This window comes from Liolophura sinensis, chromosome 6, assembly GCF_032854445.1.
Source record: "Liolophura sinensis isolate JHLJ2023 chromosome 6, CUHK_Ljap_v2, whole genome shotgun sequence".
In the NCBI taxonomy this organism is placed as follows: domain Eukaryota; kingdom Metazoa; phylum Mollusca; class Polyplacophora; order Chitonida; family Chitonidae; genus Liolophura; species Liolophura sinensis.
The window spans coordinates 31,578,887-31,605,629 of record NC_088300.1 but is presented as its reverse complement, the minus strand read 5'-3'; the positions used below and the strand labels follow the sequence as shown (position 1 = coordinate 31,605,629).

General features: G+C 38.0%; 1 protein-coding gene across 1 annotated transcript in view; it reads right to left on the bottom strand.

Moving 5' to 3' along the window:
* Window positions 1-26,743, bottom strand: part of LOC135467092 (uncharacterized) — a 58,597-nt gene that overhangs the window by 12,216 nt on the left and 19,638 nt on the right. Inside the window, exons 3-6 of the mRNA XM_064744852.1 lie at window positions 3,608-4,455; window positions 2,218-2,312; window positions 1,720-1,836; window positions 843-993 (exon numbers count right to left, since the gene is read on the bottom strand). Coding sequence (XP_064600922.1) covers window positions 843-993; window positions 1,720-1,836; window positions 2,218-2,312; window positions 3,608-4,455 — 1,211 coding nt within the window. The remainder of the gene's footprint in view (window positions 1-842; window positions 994-1,719; window positions 1,837-2,217; window positions 2,313-3,607; window positions 4,456-26,743) is intronic.

Here is a 26,743-nt window from a genome sequence, read left to right as displayed (position 1 = left end):
TGAGGTGTAAACCTCATGGGGTGTATATGGGGTGTACACCTTATGTACACCTTAGTGTGAGGTGTAGATGAGGGGTGCACCTCATCTGCAGGTATATCATCTGAGGTGTACTGTATCTCAAGTATACCCTAGCCATGTGACTATACCTCAGATGTACCTCACAAACTTTTTAAAAAATCAACACTTAAAACACTTACAAATTTGGAGAGTTTTGATTATAATTTAGGGGTTATGCACCTCAGGTACACCTCGCACACTTTCTTAAAGTTTTAAAACAAAAGATGAGATTTAGACATTTAACTTAATGTTTTGGGGCACAAGAAAAGATGTTCACTACATAAATATAAGCCTCTTTCAGTGCTTAACTATTGACTAATCACAGAGCACGGATATATTTGCCCCTGATTTTCCAAGATGGCTGTCCTGAATAATGTGCACATGTTTGGGCATCAGATATGTTACACCCCACTGGTACATATCAAATGTACCTCAAGTATACCTCCAGTACACCATATAAGGGTAAGGGAAACCATGACAAAAAACAGCTTGGAAATTCAAAATCCATTTTACCATTTTCACTAGGCATTATTCTTTATTTACCTTTGCCTGATATGTTGTAATCATGGAAAATTTGTGTCTCTTAACAACAATGTGCTGGAGCCAGGGAAATATTCATCACATTTCTGTGATGTGTTTCATCACAAAGAGGTCATTTTTATAAAATCTTTAGTATGACCAAACTGACAACAAGGTCAAACACTTACCACGTGTATTGATCCATGTAAGGTGCTCATATAAACAAACCAAAGCTTCAGTACCACCTAATCATCTTGCCAACATACCTGTAACAGAAGGTGATATTTGAGGATTCTCTGCACTGGTTTCAGCAGGTATGCTCCCAGGGGAAGACCGTGGCCCAGGGCAGCCTGCCAGCTTTTGAACTTCTCTGCCAAGGTTGGCTGCATCATGCACTTTGTCAGCACTTCCATTGACCTGTAGGCAAAAAAACAGATCCTTATCAACTAAGGGCGAGTTTTAAAATGAGACAAAATGGATTTTATTCAAAACAGGATTATTTATAATTACACAGTTGTTTCAATGTAAATAAAATATGAGGAACCATACCCGACAAACGATTTGCGTAAAGGTAAAACTAGCTCTGAATTCGTGCCTATGACCTCTAGGGCAAAACTATTAGCACAAATTCAACTAATTCCTTTGCTATTAGAATATAGCCCAAATAATTATCTTTCAAAAAATATCAGCCTTGTTCGCACATGCTACAGTTTAAAATTAGTAATAAAGTTCCTAAAATTTATTAAGTGGGTCGCATTTCAAGGTAAAGACATACATGTATCTTAACCATTTCTAAATAGTACAGGTACGCATATGACATTTACCGAAAGGCAGTAATTTGAGGCATTCTTCATTAATGCACAGATAGTGATTTGATTTGCAAATATGTTTTGGGGGGGATTTTCTTATTGTCTAAAATCATTTGGTATAGCCCCTTTAAGGGAGATAACTGGTGCATATAGGCTATTTGATGGAATACTGATTTGAGTGAACTGTTGCATTCCTTGGACTGGACAACTGATGCAGTACTTGGGGCAATGCATGCAACTTTTGCGGTGTGTACACACATGCAGTATACATACTTCAATAATATTAAATCATGTAGTACTTCTACTGGATGGCAAGCCACAGGGCAGTACTCACGCTGGATAACTGGTGCAGTACTCAGTGTATATGTCAAAGCCTTCATTCTTCTCCACAAAACAGCGAGCCACCTCCACTGGATCCTCTCCGCAGTCATCCAACTCAGCCAATAGACTTCTGCATGAATGACGAAATACGTTAGCATGTATGTGGAATTTCTGACCCTATACACGTAACTGGACATGCAATGAGCCAAAATACAAGATGGAAACTTATGTGTTTCAAATTCACTTCAAGTTCCATGGTTTAGATTTAAAGATCAGCTTCCAAATCCATGTGATAACAGGTATTAGTTGTAAAGATAGGTATGTCAATAATGAATATATGGCTATGGGAGGAGGAAAAGGGTGATGTTTACTAAGCAAACATTAATGACAACATCTAGGCATTCCAAAGTGAAAAGCTGTTTCCTCCAAATCAATCAAACTGTTTGCAATCCTTTCTTTCTAGAGAAAAGTTCTCCAGTTCTTGCACCCAAAGAGAGGTTATTTGTCTTACTTGTTAAATTCGTATATTTCTTTTAAATTCCCGAATAGCTTGTTTGCGTCCTGTTGGCTGATGTCCTCACACAGCTTGATGTGTTTCATGTAACCCTGCATGAAAAGAATAAAAACATACAACAAACTTTGGTTCTCACCTTGCAATCATTATACCCAAATAAATGAAACTGTTTAGAATGTCAATGATGATGCTTTGACTACTACTTGTGTATGCAAAACAACACTGCAAAGCTGGATGATGACTAAATGATATGAACATTTAGTACTACGGCATTTGCATTTTAACAAACGCATACCAAAGCCAAGACAAAAAGACAGAAACTGATTTCCTTTCCCGTACTACATGGGACGGTCTGCGAGCACCCTGCAGATGGCAGGGGGTTTCCCCAGGGTTTGCTAGGTTTCCTCCCACCATAACCAGGAGGAAGCCATGTGTCGGGTCATGAAACACACATGCCTGGAGAAATCACTGAATAACATTTAATTCACTAGTGTGAAGACCATGTACAGTATACCAGTTTATCAAATTTACAACATATTCAAGGAAAATTCCAAGATAACTTTTTATAACATAAAGGAAATGGGAAGAACTCCACTAACCTGCTAACAGGAAATCATATACATGCAGACAATACATACATGTATGGCTGGGATGTGACTAAAGAAACCATACACAGAATGTGTGCACAGCCATAAGGCTGTCTGCCCAAAAGTTGGTCTGATCATAGGGCATAAATGTACTTGAATGTTTATGTTGCTTGCATGGCATGTACAACTAACTGAAAAAATCTTCTGTGAGGACAAAATGGTTGTTACCAGTAAATGTCTAAATGAAATAAATATAACCATGAAAGTTTATTTCCCTAATTCCTCAACCATTTCGCATTTGAAAAAAATATTCAGTGCAATTTAAGTCCATTTTTAATTTGTTTTGGGAGTTAAAACAACATTGGTAAGATTGGCCAATTCCAGGGTTTCATAAAATGTATAGTTTTATTAGTCAACATACAATGACGCTTTCAGAATGTGCTTGAATAAACACCTTGCAAACATGCGAAAATGTGGAAGAATTACAGTATTTATTTATTTATTTGTTTGGTGTTTTACACGGTACTCAAGAATATTTCATTTATATGAAAGCAGCCAGCACTGTGGTGGGAGGAGAAAGTTTATTGCAACTGGCAAATAAACAGCTGAAACATGTAACACTCTTTGTACTTACAACTACCTACACTGTACAATGGAAACATCAACTTTATATCTTTCTATTATGTTATACTTTACATTTAAATAAACTGCCAAGATTTACTTTCCGGTTGGGGCGCTTTCCTCAGATGCTTAAAGTAAAACCCAGTTCAATCACAAAATGCCAAACCACTTTATCATACCTCTAAAATCTCCTTAAGGCTGTGAACGTAAGTTTTTTCCGTTTCCACAATTTCGGAGGCGACCCGTTGAGCATATGACACATAATATGTGGAGTCTCTGGAGAGAACAGGGGAATTTAAGGAACCATTGGAGTTTCTGTCCGTCACTTTGGTCAACGAGGAAGAATCAGTTCTCCCCAGAGATGGAGCTCCTGAATTGTTATTGTTACTCAGTTTGAGCGAGTACGTCGATTGCACAGTTTCACAGCCTGGGGAGTTGTCCCCCTTGTCATCGGAATATGTAGAAGAGTTTAGGCTAACATCGTCATTGGAGCCCGTAGAGCTCTGAGGGCTATACACCTTAACAATCGGTAGAGATGCAGCCGCTTCCGAAAAATTGATATGCTCATAATAGTGGTCATCCTCGTGATTTGGATCCTGGGACCCCGCCCAGTCTTCACATACATCTACATGTAGGTCATCCTTGCTGATTTCCCCCATGTGAGAGTCTGTAAGAGCCAGCAGGGTTGGTTTACCACCTGTCGCTGTTGTTGTAGTCCCATCGTATTCCCCAAGGTTGGGTCGTTTGGAGCGAAACTGCATGGGTTGCGATGCTGAGGAAGAGGATGAAGTGGACCCCACGCTCAGTGGGCGTTTTAGCCCTGCCCCAGAGGATGCGTCTGTCGTATCCATTGTTTCAGAAAGACGTTTTTCCTCGTCTGCCAAAAGTTTTACGTTGGTATTTTGCTCAGGGCTGACTTCAGCAGGGAAGTCTTCATGGCTGCCATTGTGGAGGGTAGACTGGCTGCCATTGGCTGTTATCTTGTCATACATGGACAGAAGGGAAGGAGTCAAATCCACTGAGGACCCTGGAATTACAACAACAGCAACACAATGTTAAACAGATTGGACAAAATGGGGCAGATTTCCTTTCAGTTTTACAAAAATAAAAAAAAAAGTTAAAAAAAAGAAAAAAAAGTTGAATTCTTTGCCATATAAACTGCACACCAATGAGTTTCAGAACTCCTGAAAACATTCAACCATGCAGAGAATGGAAGGAGGGGGACATCAATCCTTTGTTTTCATAAATTCCACCGCATGTTGCATGAAGGCTATTAACTCAAGCTGAAAGAAAGATGGAGATAATTGATAACCATTCAGTTACCTCTATGATGGGATTGACGACCATGAAGGAATTTGGTTGGTACAATAAAGAGGTTTTCAAAAAAATCCCTCCACATCACTGTACGTTTCTCACAAACAGATCAGTAAGTATTATTAAACTGATACACAAAAGTCACCCCAATATATCCTACATGGTGACATCATGAGATATAATTACCAATTACAGAGGAAAATTAGCACCTCAAACAAGGAAATACATGTTAACTTTTCCAATTTCTATATCTACATCAAAAACACACTTTATAGGGCGAGAGATTAAAACAAAATGATTGGTTTTTGTGAAGATACACATATACGTAGCAGGAAATGACTGATTATGACTGAAAGCCACTTGGGAAATACTGAAGCCATAACTGGGTGAGAGCAGGAAATGCACAGACGTCACAAACTGGGAAATTTCAGTGCGATAACTCCAAGTTTACTTCATGTAACTAAAAACACTATCACCAGTTATAGTCATTTTACACTTCTGAATCTATTATTAACTAACTGATAATTTATTGATACATAATTGCCACTGAAAGTGATTACAAAATGCGAAAGTAGACATCCTGTTCATACAGACCTATGCACATGTACAAAGCTAGTTGTGGAAGACTTAACAAGACTTATACGTACCATTTGGAAAATACATGTACCAGAAAATACATGTAAATTAACACAAAACATCTACTGTGCCAGATATATAGGTATACACTAAATGCCTACAATACACATGTACTCTAGCTGTTTAGCCTACCGCCCCAATTCTTCAACCTTCTAACCCCCAACGTGACCAATGCTTTGAAATACTCTGAGAGAACTATGCAAGTAATTTGTACAGTTTTATGAAGCTTGCATCTTTCATAAAATAAATCATCTTTCATTCATAACTCTAGGCATAAATTCCACTCAAAAAAAGTAATTTAGAGGCTGAAAAGGTAGAAAATTTACAGGATATACACAGTATGCTTTATACTTGTGTACCATGTGCCAGAAAATACATGTACATGCAACACCAACGGTTTATATAATGTTTACAACAGCTTTTAATGGAACTTGTGACTTAACCAACAAAGATTAGTGGATTTCTACAAGAAAACATCAGTTTACTCACCACCCATTAAAAGTAACCTGCTTACATTGTAGACATATTTCATATTTATCACAAATACCCATCAGTACATGTACATTTATGCCAAAGGTCTTCCTCACATACATGTAAATACATGCACCATGAATACATCGAACTGCTCAAGTACATGACATGTACCATGTAATTACATGTTTAAACTGAAAGGATACGGACATGTAGTACCAGGTATGCAAAAATGAAAGGTGAAGTGGCATACAGGATAAAAAGTTGTTATGAGCCAGACTTCTAAATGGTGTAGAGATATATATAGGTGACAGCAGTGTCATAATAATGGATGGGTTGACAGTCTACTTCACCACATTCACAAATATCTGCCGCTATATTGGCTATGCCTCAAACATAGTGTACCCTTTTCAACCGCCTCTGTATGACCGATATTTTGAAACATTCTGAGAGAAATATGGAATGTAGGGAAATAATTTGCACAGTTTTTTGAAGTTTGCATATTTAGTGAGACAAACAAATCATTTTTGGTGTCATTTTCATAATAATTATATGCATAAATTCCACTTAAAAAAGAGCTTTAGAGAAATCGAAAAAGTTGATGATTTTGGGTACATGTATGTGGACCAGATTCTTCAGTGTTCAGAATGTAAGCCCTTGACAATCCAACACAAAAACATGCCCAATACTTTTCACGTTAGCCAATGCTTTCACCTACCGTGTGATCTAAAAAGAATTCCAACAGTTCAAGTTTGGTTTAATAATTATCCACATTCCAACAGAGAAACACATTTAGCATGAACCATTAGGAAAGCCACTGCCACTTTTAGAATAAACTAATATTTATGTAACTGCAAATAAATATATATAGTACACCAATGTATGTATGTCACAGTAAAACCCCTCAAAATATGAGACATATCAACAGGAAATCAACAGGAAAAACAGCGTTCATAATGTGAATCAAATCACATAAACATAACTCCGACACTGACAATCTCACAGACCCAATTCACATACTTACATCACTTAGCCATAGTAGACAAACTCACAAGTCACCCATATTAAGTATACTTGTACATCGTCAGAGGTAGACGGGCAGTAGACACGTGAGGTGATAAATTTTCATTCTGTACGTGTCTCTAAGTGGAGTAGCTGTAGCCTTCCCTGTCTGCACTGATGACATGTGTCAGGGCACGAGTGACAATTGCTGGGGATAACAACATCTCAATATGCCCTAAATATGCCTACAATGAGTTTCTCCTCTAATAACCCTCATGCTATATGCATGTATTATCAACTACTGGTTAACACCATCATTACAAGGATGATGAATCAACTGGTGCATCGCATTTCACATCTCTCCTCAACTATGACCTGTCCTCATAACATAGAAACAGGTGTGATTTTCTATTTTCACAAAGTCTCTTCTATTTACACTATAAGAAATATGGCTTAAAGGGATGCAGAATCCATGCTGATTGGCTGTCGGTGGAGATAGGGTTTCTTGGGTTAAATCCTGCAGCCTTGGTCAAGCTTGAATAACTTTGCCATACCTAAAATTCAGCTTAGGCTAGCCTCAACGTAGACTTACCTATCTCTCACACCAATCATTCAGAATCGATTCTTCATCCCTTTAACACTGCTTTAACAGTATTTCCATACTGTGAGTGGTATTATCCATAATGTAACAATTCATTCGGAAAGGCTGTATCTTTGATCACAACACTTTTTAATAATTTGATTCACTGCCAATGTATTTCTCCGAAATGTTTCAAGATTAATATCTTTTCTAAAGTAACCTTTCTATATTGATATGCAAACCAGCCTGTCCTTGTCAAGGACACAGGAAAATTACAGAACATACAAGACACATATACATGAGTGTACGTAGCTGCAGTGCAGAGCTGGAAATATCACATTCACCTGTCACGGAAGACGTCCACAGGTGGTTTGTTGTATCGTGCTGCACCTGTAGAAATTGGGTGGAGCCAACAGATTACGGAATGCTCATTCGTACCTGTCTAAGTTTACACACACACACACACACATGCACACCTTACTTTGCACAAAGGCGCAGGCGTACGTGTAATGGCAGATATCACAAAGTTAATTACATCACATTTTTTTTCAGGTTTCATTTATTGGCAACCTAAACAATGGCAGAATACAGCAGAGGTAAAACTTTCATAAACTGTATAGAGTGAAATCATGGGTGTTTAATACACGACACGCGGTCAACCAGTCAGACCGTGTCATGTATATGTTTTCAGCTCGATGAGCTAAGCACTAATATCAGAATGCTAAAGTGCTTCAATATTAAGTACAAAGAAACACAAAACAATGACTGTGCCACATTTTTTGCTCAACTTCTGCTCGTGTATAAATAAATGTATAAGCAAGCATAAGTTCATATAACCAATGTTCTACTGCAACAGCATAAAATTATTTACCTGTTCTTTATAACAGTGCGAGCATTTGCTTATGTGATGATGACACACCACAGATAAATAGATGTCTTTAATGCCTTTTCATTGTTTACATGTAAGTTCTTTTTGCAACTGATTGGTATGCAAGGCAAGAACTCAGCAAGCAATTCAATTCCCCTTTCTTTCCCCTACGCATTGTTTATGTTGATTACCTAAAAACTGATATCTTAAAAAGTGATTTAATTAACTTGAAGACATTTGTAATTGCACCAGTACCTGTGTGTGTAAGTCTTTGTTTGACTCGTCAGCCACCCTTATTTTCAGGAGTGAAATCAAATAACAAGTAGAACACATCATGAGGAATAAATTTCCACCCCAAATCAGATCTCTGTGTTCATTCACACTGGACTGCCACAATTTCGTCAGTCAACATCTCACCTTTATTTAACCCAAGGTGGCTAACCATCTTTACATTTGCTTAGGAAACCATTTGCTTAGAAAATCTGTACCAATTGTCAGAGAATCTCTCCAACCTTTGTTAACAAGCTAACTAGTTTCATACATTTTAATGAGTTTATACAGCAGGGCATCATACGGTTGACCTGAGGTTGACCCATTATTCATGGGACACAGGGTGAAGATTTTTCTTCGCCCATCACCCCATGGTAAATAAAACATTTACACCTGGGTGCCATCTATGCCCTTAGGCCTCCCTGGGGACACAGATGTTGAGAGCACTTTACCAATTGATATAGATTCCATGTGTACACTTCTACAACACCATGTACTTTGGCTTGGCAAAATTAATTATTGGTTATCTTTTTCATACCCTCACCACCCCCCACCCCCCCCCCCCCCCCCCCCACACTTCCCCCCTGGCTACCAATCTCCAAGTTAAAAATGAAAGTCGGTAAACAAATGTTCTGATTTGGACACAGACTGCAGGTGGTCTGGCTCATATAAATGTACATTAAAGATCACACCTTAAATAACAGATAAAATTCTCCTACATACAGCCTTTTCTAGGTACTAATGTTTAACCCACATGGGTTTTGTTAATTACGCATTATGTAAATAGTGTAAATGTTTTCTCACTGACTGTATATTGACAACAGCTGAAATCTTACCACACCAGCTTTATTTTCAGACATCAAACAGAAATGTTTATCCCCTCAAAACAGTTTCTCTTTCAGATAAGTGAGATTATCCACAGCTTACATAAAACTCAGAACACACAGCAACTTGTCTACATTCAGTTTTCATCGTCTACATTCAGTTTTCATCGTCTACATTCACTGTGTGTATACTGTCTTTCAAATAAAAGTGATATTGTTTTGATACACAAGAAAGCATCTGTTACTACTATTTTAATTAGGTTTCACTGCACCATTGCAGAGCACGAATGACTAACACATGAAAGCTTCACTGATATGTGGCTAAACGACAATAAGGCTCAAAGTTAATAATGAACATGCGAACTTACAAAATAAAGGGCATCTTTACGTAATATATCTAACGCATGTGCCAGTTTTCGACTCTGTATATACAGTGTGCGCTAGTTCCTCAAGCTTTTCGCAAATAAAAGAGTAACTTTCACAAAAGAGCAACGCACATTTTGGAGGCAAAACTAGTTGTGTTGGATTGGCCACTGTCTGGGCTTCACAAGAAGTATAATTTTATCAGTGAACACAGAAAATGCCTTCACAATAGGCTCAAATAAACACCTTGCAAACATGTGAAAAGGTTGAAGAATTACAGGCAGTAGTTAAATGTAAGTGAGACACAAGCGCAAACATACATGTATGTATAAACACGTATTCAACAAGCCATGCCGCAGGTGGCTTGTGCTGGTATACATACACATACATGAATGATGGATATGCTTCTATGATGACAGTGGAACTAATTACAGGTAGAGCTCTGTTCACTCTGAGAGCAGTATTTATCACCTGGATAGATAGAAATTGTACATTTGAGATAAATAAATTATGATGTTATCACAGACCTGAAATCAAAATTCTGAAAATTCCTGTAATTAATCCAAGAATTCATAATGAAATACAGCATTTAAATCAGAAAAATGAATGGGTGAATCAACTGTATATTGAAGATATTTCTCAGCAGAAGTTCTAAAGAATTATATGGTTCATTAACATAAGAAACTTCTAAGAATCATCTTGAAAAACTGGTCTGAATTAAATGCCTTCCTAGTAATACACTGTGCAGGGTACATATATAGACATGAACCAAACGATCTAACAATGAAGAGGGAAACATGTCAAAGTTTCACAAACATTTACACTCCACTTGATACTGAGATGGTATCATTGATTAGCAGTCTCCATTACAATGATCACAGCAAGGTGGGTGTAGGGGATAGAATGACCCCAGGCTGGAGGGGTCATGGGGTCACTGAGATCAGCAGTCAGAGGTAACAGCCACCAGATATGGGCCAGGTCCCAATGGGTTGGACCTCTGGAGACACCCTCCAACAGGTGCTGCCTGGACCTGGCCTGCACAGGGTCTCAAATTGTCAACATTAGACTCCTGGATGCTCTAAGCTAAAACTTCACTTAGCTGGAACATTTCAGACATATGTAGAATGAACAATGGTTTGGCCTGCTAGACATTATTCTCACCAACTGGCACCATATACGACATGTATATGTGTCCATAATGAGCATTAACAGAGTTGAATTTCAATGACAAACTTCAATAGAATACAAAAATGATCCATAACTATTCCATTCTCGCAGTAGTAAGCCTGAGCAATACCACTGTCCAACACTCGAGATTTTTAAATAACATCATACCACCTTTGATGGGTCTCCTAACATGCACATCTGAACACATGATAGCGAAATTCCCACTCCCAAACTCCCACAGGCTTTATACAAGATGAACGCTGTTCACTATAGGTGCACTATATTAGATTAATTAGAAATACCAGTTCATATGAAACAGGTACAAGCATGGATTCTAGTCTTGCTAAAATTTTATCAGTAGCTATACATCTGTAAGAAAAATTATAAAAAGATCTGCTTTTATGTACAGTACAATTTGAATAAAATATGTTTATGTTAATAATTACCTACGACGAAAATATAAGTACTGGTAATGTTACGGTCAACTAAATTTCAATGTGATCAGCCAAGAGGAAAATCTAACAACCTACCAAAGAACTCCCTCCATATTAAAGAATTCCAGTTCCTGTCGGAATTTCGACAACTGTCCGTGCGCAATTCAGGGTCCGATACATCCGACTTGGATTCCATCGTGTCCATCTCCATGGAAACCGACGGCACTTCCATTTGTATCATTCTGGCGATAGTGTCTAACTTCTCCGCCAGACAAACTCAAGGTGCATTACAGTAATTAACTTCAATGCATTGACCATACAGCGAATATGGAGGGATCAAAAGTCATTGACAAACTAGGGTTTTGACAACACTCCAGGCTGTAGTAAAATCCCTCGTGGCTGTGTTAGCCTATACACATATGTGAACACTGAGCGTGTAAGGAGGATCTGAGAGTGGCGTGGGAGGACTTCCCCTCTCCAATCACACATACATGTACATCACAGACACTACAGGCTAGAAGCAGGTTCCTCCACACACTGCATGGACACACACAGCCTTTTTTTATACAGGTCAACACCAGATGCCTTTTGTCTTCTGTCACAGGCATATATACACATGTACATGTATAAGATGGCACTGCAGGCAAATTTATTGTCCATCAGCAAAGCCAGTAAGCCAGTCTGAAATACTGCCACATTTACAGTACATCTCCTGCACAGCTGGCCACTTCAAATGACCAGTGACCACTGCATGTCCAGCATGAGCCCCCCAGGTAAACACTCAGCCCAGCTGTCCACTCTGGCTGCCTATCACCAGTCCTGGCTGACCAGTGATCACTGTCCACTGTGTTTGCCTTAGCCTGTAGAGCTGACCACATGTGCCCCTGCAGTAGCTAAGCCTGACAAATCAGCCTAAATCCTGTCTCTCACACATACATCTCATGAAAACAAAGCCGGGGTAAACCCACAGGTGTAACATTACTAGCATTCCTCTTCAAGTGTGTAATGGTGACAAAATGCTTTTTCAGGTAACAAACTTTCCAGAGCCTGGATCTTCTGATGCTTCAGGGATAAACAAGGCAGGATCTAGAAATTAATCTCTCAGCTACAAAAGTCTGGATTCACTCAGAGTGTTGTGCACTGTTTGCTCCACCTGATCTGGCTACATCAAAGGCTAGTGACGATGTGGCGTCCCTCAGGTAGACAAAAACAACAGCCACAGGTGAACTGCACAAATTACATGTGCATATCAAAGAAAGCAGTCATGGGTGAAAAGCACATGTGCTAATTGGCAAGGTGGTCTGCCTTGCTTTTGTTTCTCAATCAAGAACCTGAGGCACACATTAAAACTTGAAGGAGTTATTCCTTAATTACAGGTACGTCGGAAGCTCTTACTTCACCACTGCAAGATCAGTATATGGTAACCCCAAGCTGAACTCACAAAAGAAGTGAACATTGGTCTGAATGTGTCCTGCTAGCTCCAGGAAGCTCTCTAACCTCCGAGGCTAAAATAACTCAAGACACCCCAACATAACAATTCAGCTCAAGAACTATGTGATATCCTCACATTTTCTACTACATCTGCTTGTGATCTGTTGCTCCATGCCAGCCTCTATTCCGGCTTCCCCAAGCTTCCCTCCCCTTCTTCTGTCTTAGCTTCTAAACACCAAACAGCAGCCCTAGACCCCCCACCCCCTCCCCATCCCCTCCCCATCCACTACCTAAGGGCACAACTGACTCCTTTTATACAGGCCTACATGTAGGTGAGTTGTTTAACATTACACAATCCTGATAAATTACCCTTATCAACAGCCCATTGTTTGCCAAGTTTGTTTGCCCTCATTTTACCCCCCTTAACACCCGGACTTGAGGCAGTGGTTCATTACACTGTGGAAATAATTTATACCAAGACTATAGTTCACCCAGACGTTTTAGATTACCTTGAAGTAATTATTACCTTGGCACTATCTTCATGGCTCCAGATATACATGACCTGACCGTTGAGATATCAATGTGCCAAGGTGTTAAATATATATTCACATTTTAACAACTTGGAAAACAAGGGAAAAGATCAAAGAACTGAGAAATGCTTACAATCATCAGGTAGTTCATTTTCTGCATGATAAAAGTAGGATAATTATTCATATCATGGTGTTTTCTTTTTTCCTCTTGTCTTGGAGATGTTTTTAGAACCAGTCTGATTGTGGTGTTAATGGACACATTTTCAGCAATAAACCACATGAATGAGGTCAGTATGACCGTGTCAGTTTTGTAGGTAAACATGGCTTTAGGGTGTGTGAAGACGGGACAGTTGGCTGATAACTGAGTATCAAACAACCTCTTAATAACCCCAGAGATGACCATAGACAGCTATAAGTTACCAATGATACATGTATACATTGCCCAGGGATCTTGCTGGCTAAGTGATTAAAAGTGCTTTTTCTGTTATCCACCATACCCGCACTAGCAAGTTTATTCGTATAGCAGTAGCTTTCTGTCAGGAAAATTGTTATTTTGTTGAGAAATGGTTTCTAAACTTTGAATGTATGAAAACAAATTTGATTTTTGCTCAACCAGCACAGACATAAACTTAAAGTGACACTATAACATATCAATGGTTCCAATTTTCACTCCCATTTCCTGTGTAAAAGATATGTGTATCTTCATAAATGTAATCAATGGTTCACATCAATACACATCACTAGGTCTCATACACTGTATACAACTGGCCCACATCATCAAGCTCCTATGAGAAATTAGTCACCACATGTAATAAAGAGATGGTCATGCCATGAGAACATGTATGAAGTACACGTACTGTATTTCCATGGGGATTGTGACAAGTCTATCAATAAAACACAGTACACATGTATGTAGACGGAACTATGGTTACATCTGATAGTGAATCACAATATAATGATAGCGATGTATTTATACTGAACTGTTTCAATTTCCTCTTCAAAGCAATAACCTTAACGCCATACCACAGATGAGTAACCACTGATGACAGATGGTTAATTTGGGGTGGTAATTTATGTCCTTACACACACATGTATATAGTACCATCCAGTGATGAGCCATACCAGGGATTCTCCATGCTTGATGACCCTCTAAGTGGAACAATTTGATTACAAGGACTGTCTGGGTTAGGACAGCCAAGACTGGCCCTCCCCCCTGGTCTGCTATCTCAACTGGGGCAGGGAGCTGAAGTGTTGATTGACCACCAGGGTTTGATTATCCTACACCAGATGACCCTGAAAACAATAAAGAGCTAGCGGGTGGCCTACACTGACTGAGGGTCTACTTTTGAACATGTGGAGGGAGAAAAGGTGTAGTGTGTTAGACCTAGGTTTATCTTCTGCAGGGTTGTAAATTTTGCTGTAATTAACATGGAAAGTCAGTAAGACCCATTGTTAAGTCCTTAGTCATTCCCATGGGTCAGTGCATGGGGTTTATCCAGACAGACAGTGTTTCCTCCCCAAGACCTTGTCTCAGAAAAGGAACAAAGATCTTTTTAGTTTAATTTATTTGGACCATACCCCTAACAATATAATGTGAGTCTATACAAAAATATCATGGATACCACATTAATTTTATGATTTTAATATATGTATTTTGGGAATACAACTGTTTTTTTTTTCATAAATATATGTTGTTGTTGTTTTTTTCATATGAAGACGTCATTCTGTCTGACATTACAAAACAAACTCAGTCATAAATATGTGTTTTCATACCAAGTAAACCACACAGGAAGTTGTTAACAGTAAATTTCCTGTCCTTGTGAAACAAGGGGAGACAATCAGAATATCCGTCATTCACATATAATGAAATTACCAACTTCCTCTTCTCCTTAAAGCTATCTTGTTTTCTAAACTCCTGACAGTCCCTTTGGTCACAAATGTAGACTAAGTTTACACTCGCTGGTGAACAATACAAAGACCCTACGCAAGTCCTTTGACTGACGAACTTCCCTTAATTTCCAGGCTACTTGAGAGCGTCCTAATAATATGACCCCATCCTGAAACTTGGGGACATAATCTTGTGCCAACATTCTACTCAAAGCTACATGTTATTGTCTGACAGAATAAACTAGGAATCATCTTTATTTGAAAACTGTCTAATATAATCGTTAACATCGTTTCACTCTCAAATCATTGTTCTTACCCATAACAGAAAATGTAGTTTCAATGTCTTTCAAAGACCTAACAGTTCAGGTTTTCCAGCATTTTCATGGACTGTTCAGTGTAAGAACATGCATGTACATAGCTTCATGTAGTTCATTCCATCCACTTATATATCAATCTGTTTTAAAGGCCTTGCGTATATATTCAGCAAAATCCTTACAAAACACACATGTATATGTGTACAAGGATATTTCAAGGGGCAGTTGGAATGATAACAAAAAGGCAGGAGAAGCCCCATAAAAGTACATGAAAAACCATGCACTGCAGTACATCCACATGTACATAATAGCTCATAAAAATCCCTGATGTACGATGTAACTGTTTCGTCCATGTTTGGATCACCACGACATGTATGAAATACTGCTATTGTGGAATCGAAGCTTAATCATTCATTTCAACTGTCTGTGCATTAGGCACCTCTTACTTTTTATTCAAGAAAGGGACAATCTCTAATTATAGGATAACTTATATCTGTGTACATGGAACTGAAACAATTATGACTATTCATATTTCAGTACATATCTATTTACATATATAGAGTAAATTTGAATTACTTGAACGAAGAAGCCTTTTCTACATATATTTCTATAGAGGTGCATGTTGTCACAGCTGAAATATATGAAAAAACGAAACTTGCATTTACTTGTACATTCACCCTCAGGATTTTGTGGAGTTACTTGAATGCTTTTGGATGTGGTTCTGCCTAAAGGATTTGTTGAACCATGTAAGCATACAGTCCAAGCTTAACCATCCACATGAAAAACTTGGCACCTGCACTTGCACACAGCAGGTACACACACACATATGCTGAAAAGATGGACATCAAGAGAGACATGCAATCCTTCCCTCGCAGTCAACATGGTTGGTATGAGTATAGCCATAAAGGATGATGGTATATCAAAGACAACAGGGATTTGATCTCCCAGAGAGAATAAACAACAGGAAATGACTTCTCATCTGGAAGAAAGGCATCTAACCCCAGAAAACTGTCCTCCACACTATCTACAGAGTCAGCATTAACTTACCAGAATTGTTTCCTCTTTCTACATGCAAAAAAAAAAAAGACAACTCAATTTGGCAGTTTCAAAGTTCAATGTTTAAGATACAAACAATCTTAGGGGTTATCAAAAATGACGTTAATTCATCAGTCCACAAGGAATAATGCCCTTCAAACATGCCTAAATGAACACCATGTTATGCATGTAACAGGAGAAAAGCGGAGACGCGAGAGTAGACCCTTGAAAAAACAGTGACTGCCAGCACTTTTATGTTTACCTTACACCTTAACATATGTTCCAACTCTAAGAAAAAAATTGAACTTTTTTCCTAGTACATCTCTTTTAATCAGATTTCACCAGCCCAAGACACATGGTGTGTATGGAAGCACATGTAAAGCACATCTACGGCCACAGATGCACCAACTGTAACAATTCTCCATCATTTCCTGACAATCCAGGAAGCACTGTTACTTTGTACGCGTGCTATACTTCGTATGAAGATTAGAACTTCTCAAGGGACACATTTTGCTAGATTCTGATTGATTCATCCACTTTATGGGCCAATTAAGAGATTTATTTTGGTTGATGTGTGATAAGAAAAACTTAAATGTTTGCATCAAAAGTATCATTTTAAAGGCATTATATGCTTCTGAAAGTGAGACCGAAATTTGACTACAGTAATTTATATCTTCAGTTTCAGGCATCAGCTAAAACACACTTATTTCTACCCACAACTTTAATGGTCCTAACGCATCCACTGATACGTCCTTAAAGTACCCGACTAATCTCTTAACATACAATTCCGAATGCAAATGACATCATAGGATGAATGTAATATTTCCAATTTAAGACATTTCTGATTTTGGCAAAAGTTGTTGAACAACTGTTCTTAAAAAAGTGATCTTTTCCTACTAGTGGACAAAATGACATCAACTTACTGTAGTGAAAATTATGGTAATCATTCTTCCCCCCCTAACGATGATCTTGAGGCCAAGTAAAAAAGGCCATTTGCGGAGCCTGTTGGGAGGTGCCTGTGAAGGCTAAAGAGCACTACAGAGCACTAGCAGAGCATGCAGGATAAGGCACGGAGGTTAGGGTGACTATTTGTGGTTCATGACCAGCCTGACATTCCTCCATATGACATTCACACATGTGCTTTATTTCATACATATACTTACATATGGCCGCACTGAGCTGTTCCACAGTGAAATCCATGGAGATTCTAAACTTAGGCCGGTTCATCTTGACAACTTCTCTAACCTTTCACCGGCCAGAAAAAATCATCCCCTAAAGGTCCATAACTAGCTGTTTTCAATCACAAGTTCCACATTGGCTCACAAGTTCTTCTGTCAGTTCAAATAAGCCGTCAAGAAATCTTTGCCTTTTCCACCATCGAAACCAAGAAAAAGTTTTTATCTTGCAAATATTAAAGCTTTTGTACTGTATTCTCGATGTAGCCCTGTTATGTTGCCTTTGCCATCAGATCACTGAAATAACAGCTTAATCATACGTATGCGGGCATAAACATATAGTTTTCCTCACAAAGTCGAAAAAAAGTCACTTAGAGTGAAGTTTTTGCACCTCCTTAATAAATCCAGGTCTTACAGGTAAACAGTGTTCCTCCCCTGTGCTTACTTGGCCAGTGTCTCCTTCCCTCTGAGCGCTCTTATTCTGCTCTTCCCTAGCCAGCCCTTCTCCCTAACTACCAGCACCTCCCCTGCTTCCTCAGGACACACTGTAAACCCTGTCAGAGTCGCCCCTGTCTCCCTCTCTCAGCTTAGCCTGACCACATGGCTAAAGCATAGGGGAGATCACATAGCCCCATCACCCCTCTCCAAGCAGGCCACACTTAATACACCTTCACTTACACATCTTCCCCACAAGCCTGGGCCTCACTAAAACCACAGGAATTTGTACAATGATCTTCAGTGTTTCAGTTTAGCACCTAAGAATTCCTGTGGATGGACCAGTGGGTGAGTAAAGATGATAAGAATCCGGATCTTTCACACAGTAAAACTGGAAACTCTGAGATCTGGTAAGGACATTCTGTATAGGATTAACAACGAGGTATGTTATGGCGTACAAACCCATATAATACCTTGATATAATTGACATTTTACCTATTCTTCCTTGTACAGTTATGCATTATAATGACACATGACAATGATGCATGTTTAATGAGCATTGCAATTAAGGCTGCTTAAATCCAGCCAGGTCAATATGTCCGAAACAAAAATATCTCAAACTCACAAACAAAGGGGAACTGTTGTGTATTTGGTAATTTAACAATTAATTTGTTGCTAAACAAATGGGAAAGTGACAGTTACATGTATAAGTAAAGATTAAGTGGATTCAGGACATGTTCCTATGTAACGCCATGTTACATGCTGTGTTGTCTACAGCCTATTCACAAAGATACACTTTGCCTTTAATTATCACATATCCTGAAAAAGGCATATATAAAACTTGCTCGAAATTCTGAAACATCGGATATGCAATCTGACAGTTTGTTTAGAGTGCTTTTATCATCAAGCTAACGTTAAACTAGTGGACAAACAAGATTCCTCTCTTAGTTTACAAACTGTATTACTGTATTTGGCCTAAATATGAGAGTTCTATTCAGCTTAGAAAGATGTTTTCAGGCTTTTGTTTTGAAAGTTTGTTACTGAGAAAATTTGTTTCAGTTTTATTCAGTTCAAGTTTTATTATTATGACCTTTATTTGCTCCCTTAAATGATTTTTTTCCAGCTAATTTACAGTGCAAAAATACTGTATTTTACCTAACATGTATTTTGTTATGATGCACTTGTATAATTAAGGACATAAAGCCCTTAAAATAACTTTTGATGCCATCACTTAAGTTTTTCTGATAAGAAATTATTTATTAATTATTATCCCTGTAAGGTGGATGAATTGATCAGAATACATGTACTACACAAATGGTCTCTTTATTTGAAATGCTGTAGATGATACAATCTCAGATTCTTGAAATAATATGAGAGAAATTCCACTTATATGACTGTGATGTAAGTGTGTTGAACATAAATAAAAGCACATGTATGAACAGGTCACCTGTACAGTGTATGCTGGGAGCATCACATCCATCTGATCAGGGTGACAGCCTATTATTAAAATGTCAAATAAAGTGGGTTATCTTACAGTTTGTCAGTCTAAATGAGTCTTTGTAATTATCAACCTACTTTCAGGTCATTAAAACATTCATAACAGGCGGAAGTTACAGCAGGGCAATAATTTGAAAGTTTTGCTATCGATGTCCTGATCGAAACATGCATAAAGTTAACTGTAGTGTGAGCACAACATGTGCGTTCGTGTATAAATGATGCTAGCTTCAGATGTCAAGATGAAAAACACGCTTCTTGTCCTGAAAGAAATCTGTATTGCTTTGCTCAAACAATGAAACCATTAGAACTGGTGATAAATTTTCCTTAATTAAAGAGAGGTGGTGAACATAGTTTATGAAATACCGGTATATTAGACACATGACTAAATTCACCATGCCATAAATTCAGAATCTATTAAAAGCAAGACCTTTCATCTTCCTACAAGACATGATTATTATGCATATATCTAATGGTACAATAAATAATCAAAGTAACTCCAAAGAAATTCATTCATTTCAGAGTTACTAAGCTTATTTATTATGCGAAGCTAGTGCATGTATGCATAGATATACAAGATATGTCTAAGTGTTCGGTCTGGGGAACAGACAGACAGACAGACAGACATGGATGCAATAAGTAAAAGGTGATGGTTCTACGATAATCCCTCCAAACTCGAGAGATTTTAAAACGAATGTACCAAAAGGAGTCATACTAACAGAAGGGAATGTATGTAAATAAACAGGGAATATACATGATAAAACCTTATACCAAATATAGCTAAACAGCAAAAACTGGATGAACACACATACATGTACATGTAAACCAAGTTAGTATTTAGCGTGGCCTTGTCCAGGCCCTGTGGCATATGTTTTCTCTTCCTTCTCCCCCTTCCTCTACAAACATATACTCTACATGTGTATTTACCCCTCGGCTTCTCCACTCACATAGCATGATGGACAGCTGCAGAGACAGAAATAAGGCATCCCACACCAACTATTTATTTCCTTTAATATTTTATTCTTGATGTATTTATTATTTTTCTCCCTATGGTGGCTTGAAATTTGCTATAAAATGGTCTTGGCATGTTTCAGAATGTCATACATGAAAAGGAAGAAAAAAAAAGTATATATAAACATAACATTTCTGCCCTGTTTATAGTTTGAACATGTACATGCTTAATATACAGCAAAGCTGGTAGGATTTACATGTATGTTGTAAGAACAAATTTTTATATTATCCTCACACTGTCACAATTTGTCAAAAATCTCACTTCACAACAAAACACAACGGTGGCTTCCACAGGATACTGTATGAAAACAAAGTGGCCAGTTGTTAACAAACTAGAAGGGCTGCCCAGGACAGCTCACATAAACAGAAAGGTGAAATTCTATAACAGTAAGCTTGCCTATCAGGAGGTATCTGGGTGTATCAATAGTGCGTTCTGTCAACACAACCTTCTTGGAAGCATTTGGGAGCTGCAGAGCCCTGTAGTCACATTCCCCAATGATAAGTCACTGGTTTCTCCACTGAACTTGACTCTCAAAAGCTGCAGGTATTATACCTAGAGGTTGCCTCTGTAGGGCAAGACATATTGTTATCTCTGATGGGAATAAAAATAAAAATTCTTATCAAGACTAGTGATTTTGATGTGTGAGAGTTCTATCTTCTCTGCAGTGATTATTTGATTTATTTATTTGATTGGTGTTTTACGCCATACTCAAGAATATTTCACTTATAATATGACAGATGCAAGCATTTATGGTGAGAGGACATTGGGTAAAGCCCGGTGGAAACCCACAACCATCCACAGATTGCTGACAGACTGTTGGAGAGGAAGCCAACATGAGCTGGACCTGAATTCAGGGAGGCCGCATTAGTGGCACACTAACAAATTCAGCCATGCAGTGATTAAAAAATAATGTCCTATTTTGCTACTAACCATTTGCCTCATTTTTTACAAGATTTATTACAAAGAATGCACATGATAGCACAGATGACAAAACTTCCAGATTGTAAAACATAGAGAATAGCAGGAAAAGAAATTAGCAACTTAAGACACAGAAAAAAAGTATGCCTTCCTAGTATGTGTATTTATTCAAATACTTATATTTTAAATGATGTATTTTGAAGGGCTTCCATAATTCCTTACAGACATGTATAGTCTATCAGAACTAGGTGATTCGACATTCCTTCTTTTCAGAATTAATGAAGCACCAGGAAAATGGATAAACACTGACAAAATTCCTATAAAGTAAAACATTTTGACTGGCTTCCAACAATTCCCTAGAAAAAAAAAGTATCAAAACTTGGTAATTCCATGTTTTTCATGCGAGTTATTCATTGCCTACAGGGCTTTGTATGAAGGTAAGGATATGCATACAGGCAGTGCATGACCAAAACAATAAACTTAACATTTTAGGATGTCTTTGACCATTTTTAGCAATTCTATTCCATTTTTTTGAAGGCTTAATGCATGGTTACACAATTGCACACAGGCACACATGTGCAGAGTTCCAGATAATCCAGACAGTGTAGACTCAGTCTGAACACAGTCACCACATCAGTACATTTTTCCGTAACATCCCAGTCATCTACAAACCGCAGCATGTTTCACATATCCCATGAAGGGAGTTGTCAGGCAGCTTACATATCCATTCCTACCATCATCAAACAGTGATATCATTCCACCAAACAGAACTGTTAATAATGTTTGCTTTTCTAAGCCGAACACAATGCAGCAGTTGTCAAAGAAAACAAATTGTCAGTCTGTTGCTTCTGTACATGTTAACACCCTGTCATTCGTATGTCTGAACCTCAACAATCGTGCTGCATGACCCAAACATCTGGATAGAAGATCACACTAAATATACTTGTATGTAAGAAATATAGTTGTAGGCTTTCAAACAACAACATAGAAAGGTTTGGATACAGATCTATGTAAAGTACTAACTACTTGTACAGATATCCCAGTTGAACAAGGAAAAGACAGATGTAAATGTTTATATCAAAAGCTGTCTGATTGTCTGACTGATTCAAGACAATTCTGCGGAATCGACACTCTGTATGCATGGATTGGTCAACATGAATAGCTTAGTCAACTTTTTGATTCTCAGATCAATCAGTTTTAAAAATATATGCAACAAACACAAAATCATTCAAAGTTTAGGGATTACTTGGGGTCCCAAAATTCTGATCTACAATCCCCTTTGACGTGTTGAAAAATGCCCTGGATCAGGCCATGGTGCCAGTAGGTTGTATACTGACAATACCAAAGTAATTCCTTCATTCTTTAACTGCTCACTGAATGGCAGTATTACTGCAGTTCGCATTATAGATTCTAACTATATCAGTGAAAAAAAAACAAAAAAACAGCTACATGAGTTAATACATTATACACACTCAGTGGAAATTATGACAACTGTTTTCACACCAATTAACGATATTAATATTTAAATCATTCTTTCTAAATGAAAATGTAAAATCTAACAACAAAGATTTGACAAAAACCAATGTGATTTAGTTTGGAAACAGTAATTCTCTCCATAGTAAGTTACTATCAACCATACTACTGGCTTCCTCTCCGGCCGTACGTGGGAAGATCTTCCAGCAACCTGCGGATGGTCGTGGGTTTCCTCCGGGCTCTACCCGGTTTCCTCCCACCATAATGCTGGCCGCCGTCGTATAAGTGAAATATTCTTGAGTACGGCGTAAAACACCAATCAATCAAATAAATAAATCAACCATACTACTTTAGTCAGACAGGTCTTTAAAATCACTGGCATGTTGGTACATCTCTTTTCACGAAGTGCAGTAAATTGAGAATAAAAAAAGTAATAAGAAAAAACAAAAAGAAGGATGTCAAAACACTGATACGCTTTAGTATCAGTATTTAGTGCCTTTTTAATCAAAACTTCTCCAGGTAAAAATGTGCACGTGAGAATCACAACTGGTGGAAGGCAAATGTTGCCAGATGTTGATGTTGTATGATGTAGTATACATGTATATGGAGATTGTTGAGTATAGGTTAACATGGCTGTGTTATACAGCCCCTCCCCAGTTCCTCTTCCTCCCACTCCCCCCTCTAACTTCCCCTCCCCACTCAGTGGGGTCAGATAGCATGTCACACCACACAACCACATCTGACAAGCCCCCTTGCATATGTCTGTTAGCACCAGTCCACATAAAATCTCTAATTATTTTGCTCAGTTTTAGAATGTATATATTTATAAGGTATGCTTGTGGTTTTGGATTTTTCAGTCATGTAACAACAAAGAGTCATTAGGCACTCAGTTTCAGAAAAAAAGGGCCTTCACTGTACTAATGTTGTTGTTATAATTTGTTTTTTACATAACTTATTTACAACATTTCCTTGAAAACAGCCAATTATACAATATTATACAATTCTGTATTTTATATACTGGTAATATACAACTGTACATGCACGGAGCATTTGTCTGACTTCATCGTCTAAAAAAGGCAAGAACACCTACACGTAACTTTCACTGTTACATGTACATCATAAATATGCAAAATAATCCAAACATGTGTTCATCACTGTACTCACTATATTTGGTCAATGAAGGATAAAACATATAACTTGGTCACCCACAGAAGATGTACTTGAACATACTTAGCACTCATTAGTCATCTTGAATGTACCAGACATAACTGTCCCACAAACCACAGTTCAAGCTCTGACCTTAAGCCACTGAAATAATGGATTATTCATGCTCAGGTACTGAGTAATTCAATTCAAATCCTGTGGGTTTTCTAATCACATCCCTGATTTCCTTTTTTAACCTTTCTGTAAATGCACTTGTTACATGTAAGGATCCACTCACATGCTGCAGCTATTACTCAACTGACAAAGTGTAGGACAAGTTCACCGCAACCTACAGGGGTGTCAGGCAGGAGCATGGTCTGGCATATCCTCCTCTCATCACCCCTTTAACTGCCAGACCAGATGTTTGAACTTGACCCCACAGATCTAAGGTCAGACATCATCTTCATTCTGAACCATGTCCTATATCAATAAATTGTCTGCCCTTGATTGGCCTCCTTGGTAATGGAGAGTTAAAAAGCTCTTCAGCTCTGTCAACTAGTCCATAATTAAAGAGACAATGATGTGTGAAATCATTTTTCCTGGTGAAATATCCTTTAAGAAACGTATCACTCTTTAAAAGAAGAAATAGCTATATTTACAGTGTATAAATAGATCACTGACTTGGTATCAATGTCATATCACCTCACATAAAACAAAAAGTGACAAGTTCAAGTATATATCTTAATAAAATCACTATGCTTTAGCAAAAGTGTGAAATTAAATGCTTAAATGCAATGAAGTTACAAGTATATAACACAGCTCAAAGTGACTGTTGCGACAAGTATAACAAGAGTTTCAATACTGACTGTAACAACTTTCTCACACCTGCACAAACAACTTTTTTATCTTTTTTTCTTCTGTTATTAATGAATTAATATGAACAATGTGAATTTTGTTACATCACACTGTAGTAACCTTTAAACCGCATGAAATGTACGCATGCAAATATCCAAAAAAATGTTACACATACAATACAAGCTCTGTCCTGACTTACATGCACTGTCAAATGGACAGGTTGTCTAACAGGCATAAAAAATAGGTTAGGCTTATCACACAGTTAGTGTGTCTGAACAAAACATAGATATATAAACCTAAATTTTTATAGGCAAGGTGCTAGATATATATAAGTGAATACAAATAACACTGTCATATCTATGTCCCTATTGCCACGATATGGCTGAAATATTGCCGATGTGGCGTTAAACCATAATCATTCCTTCTATGTCCCTATGTAGGACAATGTATACATGTACAAAGGGACACAACTGAAAGGGGAGAGAGTTAAAATGGCATTACATAATTAGGCCAATTAAAGGAATGTCTTTAAAACAAGAATCTTCCACTTACTGTATACTACAGATATGTCTAACTACATGAACATGTAGGCAGTGAGTCATATAAGTACCACCTGCTAGGTCACATTTGTATCAATGCACAAGAACAGACCGAGCTTACACCATGTACCGTCACTACGCTGGGATGATTTCCCAAGCTACTCATATTATTTTGTTTATTTATTTATCTAAATGTAAATATATATGCAGGATTCATGTGCAACCACACTGACTTCATGATATACACTCCCCTAGTACTTCTACTTGTAACATCTATCTGCATGCATAGAGGACATAAATCTCAAGCATCAAACATATGGGTGTAAATACACTCATTACTATATACAACTAGTGACAGTATAAACATATCAATGTAAACACAGGCTAAGGCCAGTTTTTATCATCAGGGTAATGTACCTCTGCAAATGTCGCGTCCCCATCCTGGTCGTTCGTGTTTAATGCATTCATGATGTCCCTTCATTACAGCCCAGAGATACCTGACGGCTCGATAGGCATGCTAATCAGACCAGTTGTACATATATATAGATAAGCTTACATACTAGCAGTCACTGGAATGTATAGTTGTTTTACTGAAAACACATGTAAAGTACTGTCTTATCAGTGAGCTGGAATTCTAATCAGGACATACCTGAGTATCTTACCTGTACGGTTAACGACAGCCACACCTACAGAATAACAACCTACGCAGGTCTACAAATGAAGAGGACGACATCATGGCATGTTTTAACACTACCCTGAACTGATAAAACATCACAATCTTACATCACCAGTCCAACATCTGCATAACAGGATCCACATAGCTTGGAAACCCAGGTTATTCCTAATACTTTTTTGTAGTTCACTAAATCACTAGAAACAAAATACGTTATAAATTATCCTATTGAAATGTCTTTGTGATTAATTTACTTATTTGATTGGTGTTTAATGCAGTATTCAAGAACATATCACTTGCTAAATATCAATTTTGGGGTTAACGAAAACTGGAGTGCCCGAAGTAAACCACTAGTCTTTGGCAAGTGGCTGACAAACTTTCCCACATGACACACACAAAGCAAAATCAAAGGTGCATGTCATGTTGTTGAAAGGCCAATGCAGCATGACCATGCACCAACTGATCAACTTCA